At 43.3% G+C, this 12,816-nt stretch overlaps 1 protein-coding gene across 3 annotated transcripts in view; it reads right to left on the bottom strand.

Annotated features, from left to right (window-relative positions):
* Window positions 1–12,816, bottom strand: part of SPTLC2 (serine palmitoyltransferase long chain base subunit 2) — a 138,184-nt gene that overhangs the window by 5,835 nt on the left and 119,533 nt on the right. For all 3 annotated transcript variants that reach the window (XM_053283134.1, XM_053283133.1, XM_053283135.1), the window contains exons 10-11: window positions 5,262–5,397; window positions 4,060–4,189 (exon numbers count right to left, since the gene is read on the bottom strand). In XM_053283134.1, the coding sequence (XP_053139109.1) occupies window positions 4,060–4,189; window positions 5,262–5,397 (266 nt within the window). The remainder of the gene's footprint in view (window positions 1–4,059; window positions 4,190–5,261; window positions 5,398–12,816) is intronic.

Below are 12,816 nucleotides of genomic sequence, written 5' to 3'. Positions count from 1 at the left end.
TACCCTGTCATATTTTCTGGCACCCATTAATCTTCTACTGTATTCACACAGAACTCCAGAACTATAGCTGAGCCCCAAATTGTGCCTGATTTCATGAGAAACTGAGTATGTCTTTGTGAGTCATGTGTACAAACAGAAGTAATGTCCTGAACTACATTGGAAAAAGTAGACTCCTCATCAGAAGTGTATTCTGCAATTCCATACAACCACAGAATTTAATACTGGATACCAGATTTCCTGAGAACTTCCTTTCATTTTAAGGAAGCAAGATTCTAGTCCTGATGGCTCTGAAGACAGAAGGCTCTTTCAGACATTAGTCTGAAGGCTCACCATACCTGTGAGCGTCACTCGTCCCAGCACCCCTTCGCTCACGGGTCCAATGGGACTTGTATGAAATGAGAAAACCCCTCCATGGCTGTGGGCATGCCTGTGATAGCAAGGGTGGATCAATCACAGGTCTGTCCACCACCACGGAGAAGACATTTCCTGCTTCAGACAAGCCCCATCAGACCTGTGAGTGACGGGGAGTGGGACTTCTTCCCCTTTTTTCCTGCCACTCACAGTGAGTGAGCACAGACTAATGTCTGAAGGAGCCCAATGCGGAATCAGGGCTTTAAAAAAATAAATAAATCAGAATTGCACAGTGATGTGAGTACAATTCACGTATAACATGCGCTGCTACAACACACACTTGTTACTAATCTGCTGCCTAGAGTCATATTCCATGACATTTAAAAGTCTACACGAGTGGGGGGAAATCCTTAGAACAGGCTCAATACCCATTAGTATGGATACAACTAGGATCATGACAAGGATCTGGGAATCTGACAGCACTACTGCAGAAGAGTGTAATGTTCACTGGTAAAGACTCTATGGGGAAAACCTGTAGAGTCTGCAGGAAGAGTCTTTGGCATGCTGAGGAGAGATGGGTAGGGTTCTCATTGTCATCAGCCGCTGTTTACATCTAAAGTAATACAACTTTTGTATGACTTGAACTTTGGAACTACACAGGTGTTCTTTTGGAACTGCACTTTTCTTTCTCTCTTTCTTATGGAACTATACATTGTGTGTCTTGTTGCACAAAGTCCCAAGATGAATTTGTGGGAAGTGCCTAATAAGATTTCTGTAGCCAGAGAACAAGCAGGATTTCTAGTGGTAGGGAGGCTTCATTGTCCTGCACAGCTCCATGCATCTCCCATGATTAATAGGAATAAGACGGTAGAGGAGAGCTGGTCTTGTGGTAGCAAGCATGACTTGTCCCCTTAGCTAAGCAGAGTCTGCCCTGGTTGCATTTGAATGGGAGACTAGAAGTGTGAGCACTGTAAGATACTCCCCTTGGGGAATGGAGCCACTCCGGAAAGAGTAGAAGGTTCCAAATTCCCTCCCTGGCATCTCCAAGATTCGGCTGAGATTCCTGCCTGCAACCTTGGAGAAGCTGCTGCCAGTCTGTGAAGACAATGCTGAGCTAGATAGACCAATGGTCTGATTCAGTGTATGGCAGCTTTCTATGTCCCTAAGATGACACGAAATAAGCAAAGGCACGCAGCTTTTCATCAGAGTTCAGATTCTTGATGCAGAGTTTTTGTTTTACTTCACAGCACAGATTGTCCTAATTCAGTGGACAGAATTTAAAGTCACCTAATTTTGTTGCAGCTCCCAAATGTCTTGCTCCAGGAAGGGGGACTAGTATAGTTTCATACATTTCCATGTATTGCCTTAGAGGCAAGATGCCTCTAAATACCAGCTGCAGGGGAGCAACAGCAGGAGAAGGGCATGCCCCTCCCATCTTGCCTGTGAGCTTCTCAGAGGCATCTGCTGGGCCACTGTGTGAAACCGGATGCTGGACTAGATAGGCCTTGAGCCTGATCCAGCAGGGCTGTTCTTATGTTCATGTTAGCTGAATACTGAACTAATTCCTCAAGCTGCAAGTTCTCACCCCGCCTCCTCTTTCCGCAACTGCCTCCTACACTTTTTATCTTTGCTTCTTCTCTGGGGACAATACGTGGCAAGTGTCTGAGGAAATACCAAGCCCCCACCCTACCAATTCGGTAGCTCTTACCCCCTTATGACCTATGTGGCCCCAATAACCAACACTGGAAAGTGAACAAATGAATGCCATATGCCATGAAAGTGGTGACACAGTTTGGGAAAGCACCCCCCCACCTGCCCCGTGTGTTAAACAGAGGCCCCATGTGCTCTGAATGGTGGGGGCAGGGGAAGAGAAAGAGGGACAAAGGTAGGAATTGCCAAACATAGTCTAACAGTGAGAACATTTTTAAAGCAGAGCTTTAGCAAAAAGCAGCATATGGAAATAATTTGAGGTTGAATTTCTGTTGAAAGAGTCCATTAACTGTTATTCTTGAACTCAGATTTAGGATTTTATTAATTTAAAACAAAGAGAAGCATGTGACTTGCAAAGACTACAAAGGAAACGGCATGGGTGAACTCTGACTTCAGGAAAGTGTAATATATTTTTCATCACTGAGAAGAAAGCACCATCCCACAGGGATGCAGGTTACGAGGGGCTTTGATCTGATCCAGGGCCAAAGTATTTTCAGGCAAGGAAGTTCTATTTACATAAAACAGTTACATGTTGTAACAGAGAACCGCTGCCCATCATGTGGATTGATTTAATAAGCAAGCATTACAAATACCAGCTTTTTGTTTTTTTAAAAGACCGCCACACTTAACATGGGAAAGGAAAGGAAGAGGTGGGATGATCACTTTAACAAGCATGAATAAGACCTAGACATATGTGGGCCCGCTTTGTATGGTCCTCCTTTGCCCTCATTTTAGACTCAGAAAATGGAAGCAGTTTTACAATTTGTCTGAACTTTGAAGTTTTAGTCATCAGATGGGATATGCCTTTACAGTAAAATAATCAAACCATGCTGTACATCTCTAACAGTAACTTTACTGAAGAAAGAAAGTTCAACAGTCCATGACGATTTTCTTCAAGTAAAGCTACTTTGGTACAGTTGCATACTACTACAGGAATAGAAAATTAGGTAGCTGGCACTACTGATGTCCATAATTAAAGTGGACCTCAGTTAGTGTTAACACACAGCAATGACTGCAGAGTTGGGGTGACCAGCAAAGTGGCCAAATTTGCTAATAACACAAAACCATTTAGGATAGTGAAATCCACAACGGACTGTGGGGAACTCCAAAAGGATCTCTCCAAACCGGGGGAGTGGGCGACAAAATGGCAAATGCAGATCAATCTAAGCAAGTGTAAAGTGATGCACACTGGGGCTGTGGGTTCCCCAGAGGCACCTGGTGGGCCACTGTGTGAAACAGGATGCTGGACTAAATAGGCTTTGTTCTTAAGCTTATACCATAATAAGTTCATTAGCTGACATAATGCACAGCCTACCACCTCAGCAATGGTCCGCCCTGGGGCTGCTGCAGACTTCAAAAGGCAGCCCCAACACAGTTTTGAAGCAGTGACTGCAGAAGCGGTGTTTCACACTAATGGGGAAACCTCTGGTAACGCAGCTTCCACAATCACTGCTTCAAAACAGTGTCATGGCTGCCTCTGAAGCCTGCAGCAGCCCCAAGGCAGACCATTATGGAGGCGATAGAAGCTTGGGCAAGTCACCTGAGCTCTCTTCAAGTGCAACTATTCAACCATCTACAGCAGGACACATGACACATGTTTAGAATGGCTTCTCACACAGCTGCCCTCCTCTGTCTCAGAATATTTGAAGCTAACAAAACTGACATGGAGAATACTAGTGATGTAAAAATCCCAATGCAGCATAGAATCCCTAGCACCACCCCAAGGGTCTGGCTCAGAACTGAGAGCAGAGTGTCTAAAACCCATTTAGAGTGACAAATCCATGCAGCCCAGCTCAGATTATGCAAGTCTCTATTACACAATTGCTAGAGTAAGGCTCAAAACAACAGAAATGCGAGAGCACTGAGGTGGCAAGTACAAGATCCTGTAGTGCTGCTACAGCCCAGAAGATCTTTTTCATGCCAAGCTAGCTACTCTCTTGTTTTCTTTGTACCAAAAAAAGAGAGAGATCAGCTTAAGACTCTGAAACAAATACTTACAGTATCAAGTATCTCTTTGGTATGAGCAGCAGACACACAAAATCTGGCTCTGGATTCAATGATAGGAGTGGCAGGAAAACCCACAACCACAACACCTATGTGCCTTTTCAACATCTCTCGCCCAAATGCACTGCAAAAAAGAAAGAAAGAATGAAACAAGCTTAATGAAGGCAACACAAGAAGGAACAACAGCAGACACATGAGGCCTGCACTACTCAGCGCAAGGGGGTCTTTGGTGAGGAGCGCCTGGGAGGCCACTGTGCTGACTGCCTCTACTGCCTTGCTTAGAAGTAGAATGCCTGCACACAAAGGCCTCTTTTGTTCAGTCCTGAGGTGGTCTTCCTAGAAAGGTTTCACTGTTATAAGTTTTCACAAAGCTGAAAGATTATATTTGGCAGGGGCTGGTCTCCTAGCAGGCTGCTTCTAAAGAGATTTGTAACTTAAACTTGAAAATCTCTTTGATGCAACACAGCAATGTCAACTTGGAAGCTCACTGACCAAGAATTCCACCACCACCCCTCCTTTGTTGCTGCTATCTAAGCAAAAGGCCTATGCTGTTCAAAAGCATTCAGGTCTATGTGTTGGGCAACTGCTCTATGGGATTGCAAGAAGCCAAACAGGATGTGGAACTGGATGCACAACTTGGCTTCCCCAGAACAGGATTTTATGCTCCTATGTCGGAAACTTCAGACCTCCTTGTCCTTCTCCACCAGAATCACAAGCTGGTCTTGTGGCAGCATGTATACATTGTTCCCTTTGTTAAGCAGGGTCTGCCTTGGTTTGCATTTGGATGGATGACCACATGCAAGTGCTGTCTGCTGTAAGATGTTCCCCTTAAGGGATGGGGCTATAGCTCAGTAGAAGACCATCTGCATGCCTGCATGCAGAAGGTCCCAGGTTCACTCCCTGGCAACTCCAGGTAGGGCTAGCAGAGACTCCTGCCTGTAACCTTGGGGAAACTATTGCCAGCCATTGTAGATAAGACTGAGCTAGATGGACCAATGATCTGACTCGGTATAAGACAGCTTCCTATATTCCTAACCTATCCCACCTCTTCCGTCTCCCAATATCTAAAAAGCTCCTCCTTTTTCTGCTCTATAAAACAGCACAATTTTGTAGGGTCTAAACTAGAATGGGAATAACCTCAAAATTTTACCACTGTTGCTGATGCTCAAGACGCACTTCCTCCCTATACAACTTACCCAATTTTTGCTGGCATATATAGCATCAAAGGTACAACAGGGGAATCTTCATTTCCATAGATGATAAAACCCATTTCCTTAAGTCGCCTTCGGAAATATCTGGTGTTCTCGGCCAACTGCTGAATATACTGCTTGCCTGGTAAGGAAAAATGGAAGGTAATGCAATGTTTATCACCACATTCATTCCAAAAATGTGTCGGGATATGAATATAAGTGTAAACAGCTTGAGCAAGTGGGAATCTCCTCCTAACATCTGAGCTATGAGATCTTTTTAGGTCCCCACAGAGCAAGGTAGAAGTTACATTCTTAGGTCAAGATGGTTTAAGACTATTAAAACACAATTTCGTTAAGATACCACTAAGCCAGGAGTGCAGAACAATATTCAGATCATGCCAAACACACATACCACATCCACAAGTTGGTTTCAGTCTTCCTCACTATCACAACAGACAGGCAGACAAAATGCCAATGTCTGGAAAATCCCAGCTACAAATAAATTTGCCACATTCCTCATCCCATTATTTGATTGATTTGTGCTTGTTTTTGCAGATAAATGCCCCTAAATGGGTTACAATAACAGTAAAAGGTTTACAATTATCTTATTTATTCCACCAGAAAAAGTTTAAAATATTCATTCATATCATTCATTCATTAATTCATTCGATTTCTATACTACCCTTCCAAAAATGGCTCAGGGCAGTTTACAAAGAGAAATAATAAATAAATAAGATGGATCCCTGTCCCCAAAGGGCTCACAATCTAAAAAGAAACAAAAGATAGACACCAGCAACAGTCACTGAAGGTACTGTGCTGGAGGTGGATAGGGCCAGTTACTCTCCCCCTGCTAAATAAAAGAGAACCACCACGTTAAAAAATGCCTCTTTGCCAAGTTAGCAGGGGTTACTCATACAATCCAAATCAATAGCCCTCTGCCCCATTTGATTCAGAGTGGATTGAGGGGGTTCATATCCAAGCACTGAGTTGAAAAGTCACACTATCAATCTCAGCTTCCTATTTGCAAAAGTGGATAATAGATGTAAGTATCCTTTACTTTATGGAACGGAAAGCCACACATTTAAATAAAAACAAGTCCCTTGATAAAATCAAAGAGTTAAACTGCTGGCCAAAGACACTAAGAGCATTTGATTATTAGGAATTGCTGACCCTAAGGTGAGCATGGATATATGGCTAATATATTATTAAATTCCCTTAAAAGCCTACAGATTCAGCATAACTCTGACATCTTTGAAGAACACCACACACAAAACACTCCTTATTTGATTTCACTTGGTTACTCCCAGAGTAACTATAATTTGTTTTCTTGAAGTGCCTGATGCAGAATCAAAGACCCCTGGAAACCAGTACAACAATTTTGAATACCCATCTGCCAGATGAATCTTGCAGCAATTCATGTTCCTTTTATAGGCAGATTGGGTGTGATATGAAGTCACTAGTATACAGAATTATTCAAAGTACATTTGCCCACAGAGAATTCCAACCACACTCACCCAATGGGCAAATAACCAACAACATTCATCCAATGGGCAAATAACCAATGTATGTTTCTGGGACAGGCTGATGTGTTTAATCATTTAGGTCTTGCAGTGTTCCTCGTCACAGCTTGGAGCAGATTCTAGCACCAGCAGAAGATTTTCGGAGAGAACTGATGGCAAACCATCACGCTTGCAGTGCTAAAAAACAATTTCATGGACAGAGATTGCAATTCCAGTGGCACTGGCAACCTATAACAAAGACGCTGGCTGGTCTGCTCTTTTTTAAAGCACCATTCTGCTCTAATGGCAGTAAAGACCACCCATTGGAATCACCAGGACTCAGAGAAACAAATACATTTGCTCTGAACCAGAGTGTTGTGGGATATAAAGGTACTATATACATCAAAGCCAAAACGCATGTCAAATTCTTATCCCACAAACAAGTGAGGAGGAAGCCTGTAATATTGGTGTTTGCTTTTCATCCCAGCTAATCCTTTGAAGAGGAACTAATTTCACTGGAGGCCATTAGAGTTTAAGACCACAGTAACCACCTGCAAAGGATAACAGGTTTTTCTTCCGTCTACTCTCAGACATCTGTTCTACTACAACCCTCAGCTTTCGATTTTCAAGGTCTGTGATATTAACTGTGTTCAGTTCTTTTCCATGTCCATTTTTACTGTCAGATGTGAACTGCAGCTCTTACTCAAGGTTTGTGCACTGGCTTTTGCTTGCACTGCACAACAATTTGACAGGATGACCAAGCTAATTTATCTGGTATTTTGAGTTACAGGTACGTATCTGTTCTTTGAGTCAGATTTAATTATGTATTGGTTTTATTTATTTCAAAGATTTGTATACCACTCTTCAGTTGAGTATTTCCAGGGTGGTTAACAAAGTAAAAACACACCAGCTTAATGATGAGCAAGATCCTCTTTCTGGGGGGGAAATTCTAGAGTTCACAATATTTCAGACATTTTGATACAAAGCTGCATCACTAGGAGGAGGGAACATGCTTGTTTTTATAGTCAGCGATGCATTTAACACAAAGTACTGGTTTTGTGGATGCAGCAGAAAAAAACATGGCTGTAGAGCAGGGATTCTCAAACTTGGGTCCTCAGGTGTTATTGGACTTCAACTCCCATAATCCCCAGCCTCAGCGGCCTTTGGTTGGGGATTATGGGAGTTGAAGTCCAATAACACCTGAGGACCCAAGTTTGAGAATCACTGCTGTAGAGAATAAAAATACCTGCTGTTTGGACAACTAGAACATGCTATAGAGACAGCAAAAAGAAAGCCACATGTACTTCTAAAAAGATTCATAAACTCTGGGTGTGGCACTTAAAATGGTCTTTGCTCCCCTTCAATGACGACAGGGTCATCTCATTAAGCAGGAGCTGTACTTAATTCCGAAGCAGCAGTTTTCCTGTCTGAGGCACCAAAGCTAGGTGTTTCCCCCAATGATAAGATCAATGATTGAGCAGTCACAGGTCCCCTAGGGCTACTTTTGACCAATTCACATATCACAGATGTGTAAGATGCATACATCATGGGAGAATACATGAGAAAGCCTCAAGCTCATGTTCCTTTCCCCCACAGCATGCAGTGCTTTTAATATGAATGGAAACATATATGTGTAAGGTGCCTGTGTGTGAGTGGGTCTCACTCACGTGGATTATACCATGGAAAGAGAAGTATATAGTTTGCATGAGTGGGGCCTATTTGCATAAAATCCAGTTCATTCAGTGTGCAATGGGAAGAGCGTATATATACTGAGGTACTTGTAGTTAGGGATGTGCATGGAACCAGAGTGGGGCGCCTCGAGGGCAGATGCCTTTAAGGACTGGGGAGGGTGCACCCACTGTGTTTCCCCTGCTGGCACTGCAGTTTAAAAGGGTCCAGAGGGGCAGCAGTGTACCTCCCTGCCACCCCGTTGCCTCCTTGGACCGGAAGTACCTGGCGCACGCGCACTAGGTACTTCCGGTCCGAGGAGGCAACGGGGCATCAGGGAGGTGTGCTGCTGCCCTGCTGGACCTTTTAAACTGCAATGCCAGCAGGGGAAATGTGCCGGGGGGGGAGTGTACCCTCACCAGCCCTTAAGAAGTACCCCCCAGACTTTGAACCGGCCGAACTGCCCGTCTTTTGAACCTGTTCGGAGGCCCGTAAAAGGGCCTCCAAACAGGTGCGTGCACATCCCTACTTGTAGTGTGTGAGGTGAACGGTGAAGAGGCACTCTCCTCTGAAGAAGTTTCCCTATAGACTGGCAACTGAGCGCTAAAAACAAATGTTTAAGTCCAGCAAACTATGAGTGCATGCTATGGTCCAATGATAGTGAAGCAACTGCAGTAGCTAGAAACAATGTTTCAAATACACAGCATGATTAAGATGCCTCTAGCTTGAAAGTGCATAGAAAACCAAATGACTCAAGAACCCAGTTCTGATGAGATCACCCCAAACAAGTAAATTCCTGCAGGGAATAAGCTCTATTACAAAGAAAGATATCAGTCCTGTAACCATTTACTGTAGAGCGAGGAAAAATAAGGGAAGCTTCACCAATCACACCCATTCCAAGGTACTGAACAGGCATCCCTTTCCTTAGATTACGGCATTTTGAGTTTCTAACTTTCAGCACACCTCTTTGGAAAGCATCTTATAGTTTGGGGATGGACAAAGTTCAGAACAAAGGAAAGGTATCCACATGTGCGTTTGGTTTAGTGCAACTGTTATCTAGGTACTTTCAAGAACAGGGCAAAGTACTTCAACTGCACAGTCTGTTACTTCATACCAAAAAGGTCTATGCAATATGATCAATGATCAAAGTGTTCATCATCACGCCTTCAGTTTCCCAAATTGAAATAAAAGAACTATAATATGACATCTGGTTGCAAATAGTAGTAAGAATAACTGGGGGTGGGGGGAGACGGACTTCCATTTATAGAAAAGCTTCTATTAAAAAAACAGAGACCAGAGACATTTTAAACTTGCCATTAAATTCAGAGGATTTCTATTCATAGTTATATTAACACAAATCTGTTAAACACATGAAAATCTAGGCAGTGAATGGCAACTGTTCATTTAATATTGCTGTGTTAGCCTACATGTATTAAGCCCCCCACTTACACAGTTCCCATTTCAAACACAGTATGTAAGAAGTTGTGTACAGACCAAAATGTCAGAATCTGACCCAACTCCAGTGAGACTGTCAGGTTGGCACCATGATGGCCCCTTCCAATTGCAGTGTCATTTGTATCACGCTGGGGCTAGAGACCTAACATGTCTACTGGATCCCCTCATCCTTTCCTCCCACACTTTACTTGGGTCTGAGTGAAGGCAGGAGAAGGCTGCATGACTTCCTCTTGGAGGACACATTCTTGGTTGGAAGCATTCAGTCAGTTGCCTTGCCTTCCACAGCTTCTGTTTAAAAAGGCACTCCCCACTGTCTAAATTCCCTTTTGGGTACCTGAGTGGTGCAGGTGGTTCTGGGATTTGTAGTTTTTTCTGGAAAAACTATAAATCCCAGAACCACATGCACCACTCGGGGACCTAAAAGGGAATTTAGAGGGGGGAAGTAAGAGGCCTTTTAAAAAGAAGCTGAGGAAGCTAAGATGGCTGGCTGAATGCTCCCTCCAGAGCAAAGATGACATCATACATCTGTCTTCTGCCTCCATCCAGTCCCAGATAACAGTGAGGGAAGAGACGGTAGGGCAGGTCCAACAGACATGCTGGATATCCAAAGACTTTAGCAACAACAGCAGGGGAGGAGACCTGGTCTTGTGGTAGCAAGCACAACTTGTCCCCTTAGCTAAGCAGGGTCCACCCTGGTTGCATCTGAATGGGAGACTTGATGTGTGAGCACTGCAAGATATTCCCCTCAGGGGATGGAGCCGCTCTGGGGAGAGCAGAAGGTTCCAAGTTCCCTCCCTGGCATCTCCAGGATAGGGCTGAGAGAGATTCCTGCCTGCAACCTTGGAGAAGCCACTGCCAGTCTGTGAAGACAATACTGAGCTTGATAGGCCAATGGTCTGACTCAGTATATGGCAGCTTCCTATGTTCCAGGGGGGCTCCCAATGGTTCTGTCAGAAGATTCCCTCCTGTCATGGTGAAACGTCTTTTGTCAATGCCTGACTGAAGGCTGCCCTGATCATCTACATTTTATGAGAGATTCAAGCAATGTGAACATTAAATGGAATGCTAATCAGTTCAGTATTTTATGATTGCAAACATGAGGTCAATTTAAAGAGCCAGTCTAATGTCCCACAATTAAACAAACAAGATTTCTACTTTGATCAAGGCATATCCCCTCTTCTTAAGTTCAGGGTACCTGCAAGTGACTGTTCAAAGACTGAAATGAACTTTTAAAACTTTATTTTAAATCTGCTCAGCAAAGAAGCCATACAAGCAAAGGTCACTGGTTTAACACAGTACATTTTCAGTAGCTCCCCATCTAACAAATCCCATATCATTTCAAAGTGGCCAGCCTGGTTACCTGATCTCCAGTTCTGATCCTGTGCCAGTCCAGCTGGACGGGTTAGCACCCAATGGAGAGGACTCAAAATTTCTGTGCCTCCATCCTTACACACTCCTGTTAATCACCAACATTCACTAACGTTCGGGAACTTTTCACCCCATTCCCCCCCCTTCTCTCCTCCCCCCACTTTTCCAGACAAAGATCCCTTGAGACTACACAGAACTTCAAAACCAATCCTCCAGAGACCCAGTTAAGTTCCTTTTTTCTTCTCTGATCACTAGCTCTCCTATGATTGTTTATCAGCCTGTGGTTTGTACATTTGTTCTGCCAGCTTAGGTATTTCTTCATATTTGTGGTTCACATGCCTCTCTGAATGCTGGTTTTAATGCAAGTACTTCCATGCAGCTTTTAGCCTGATGACTCTAAAGCCTACTTGCAAATTAATGCTAACCGAGGCCTAGCATAGCCAGTATACTATAGAGTGGCCTCTTGAAGCAATTCTTATGCTATAACAGGTTTTTTTTAACTCTTTCAAGCTCATCCAAAGCTTCAGTTCACACAGAAGTTATGATGTACTGAAAACAAGGTTGTTTAACAGACAGACTTCTCAATAGTGTGAACTTGAAATTCAGCATTTAATTTTTATTATGTGTGGTGTGTGTCAGGGACAGGGAGGCCCATAAAACACTAATTTCCTGCAAGTCCACCTACAGACTACTACTATGTTTGCCATTTTTAAATGGTAGTGTGCTATCCTCAGTTTTATAAGCTGCCTGCATTTTTTTTCCAGCATGAACCTGGTCTACAATTTAAATCGGAATTTCACAATGGAATGTGGGATACTAAATAAAGCAAGCTTATGTAAAGATGGATATTACAATTTTACAAGAAGAAAGCAGCTATTCTCACACATTGCCAGTAAGAGGCCAAAAAACCTGTTGCAGTTTTAAGAACCTCTTCCACCAGAATTATTGCCAAATTCAAAAAATTAACAATGCCTAGGGAACTCTGGCTGGATTTATACATTTTCCTGGCTTTTAATTTGAGAGACTTGGAAAACGTTATTTAAGCATCTGCTCCTTTAAAGAAAGAAGTTAAAAAGAGATGGCAGCAAGTCTTGAGGCCTGCAGGACAAAGTTGCGGGCAGTCACATGGCACTGCTTTCTCTTCATCTTCCAGGAGAAACTACTACCACTTGGACCTACTGTGACACAAGTGGCAAAGGAAATCATGTGTATGAAAAATGCATTCTATGGTCCTGGTAATTTAGGACCCTCTTGCATAAGGACTAGGATAACCTAAGAACAAACTAGTCTGTTAAGGTTTGCTCTTAACCTAGAGCGAGAGTGAAAGAGAGAAGCTCACTGGTGGTAGCTCTGTAGAACTTGAGCTACAGTGAAGTTGCTCTGTGCTCTAATGCACTGAAATAGCCTGAATTTCAGCTTTATCAAGTATCCAACCTATGCATCTCATATTCCTAGGTACACTGGGACAGAACAATGGTAATACATGTACTAAGGAAAGTAGCAAATGCATAATACACCTTACTGGCCTATATCCAAACTAAGAGCTGTGCACTTCTGCATGTGCACAGAAG

This window comes from Hemicordylus capensis, chromosome 1, assembly GCF_027244095.1.
Source record: "Hemicordylus capensis ecotype Gifberg chromosome 1, rHemCap1.1.pri, whole genome shotgun sequence".
NCBI lineage: Eukaryota > Metazoa > Chordata > Lepidosauria > Squamata > Cordylidae > Hemicordylus > Hemicordylus capensis.
The sequence above is the reverse complement of the archived record's forward strand: the minus strand, read 5'-3'. Positions and strand labels throughout refer to the sequence as shown.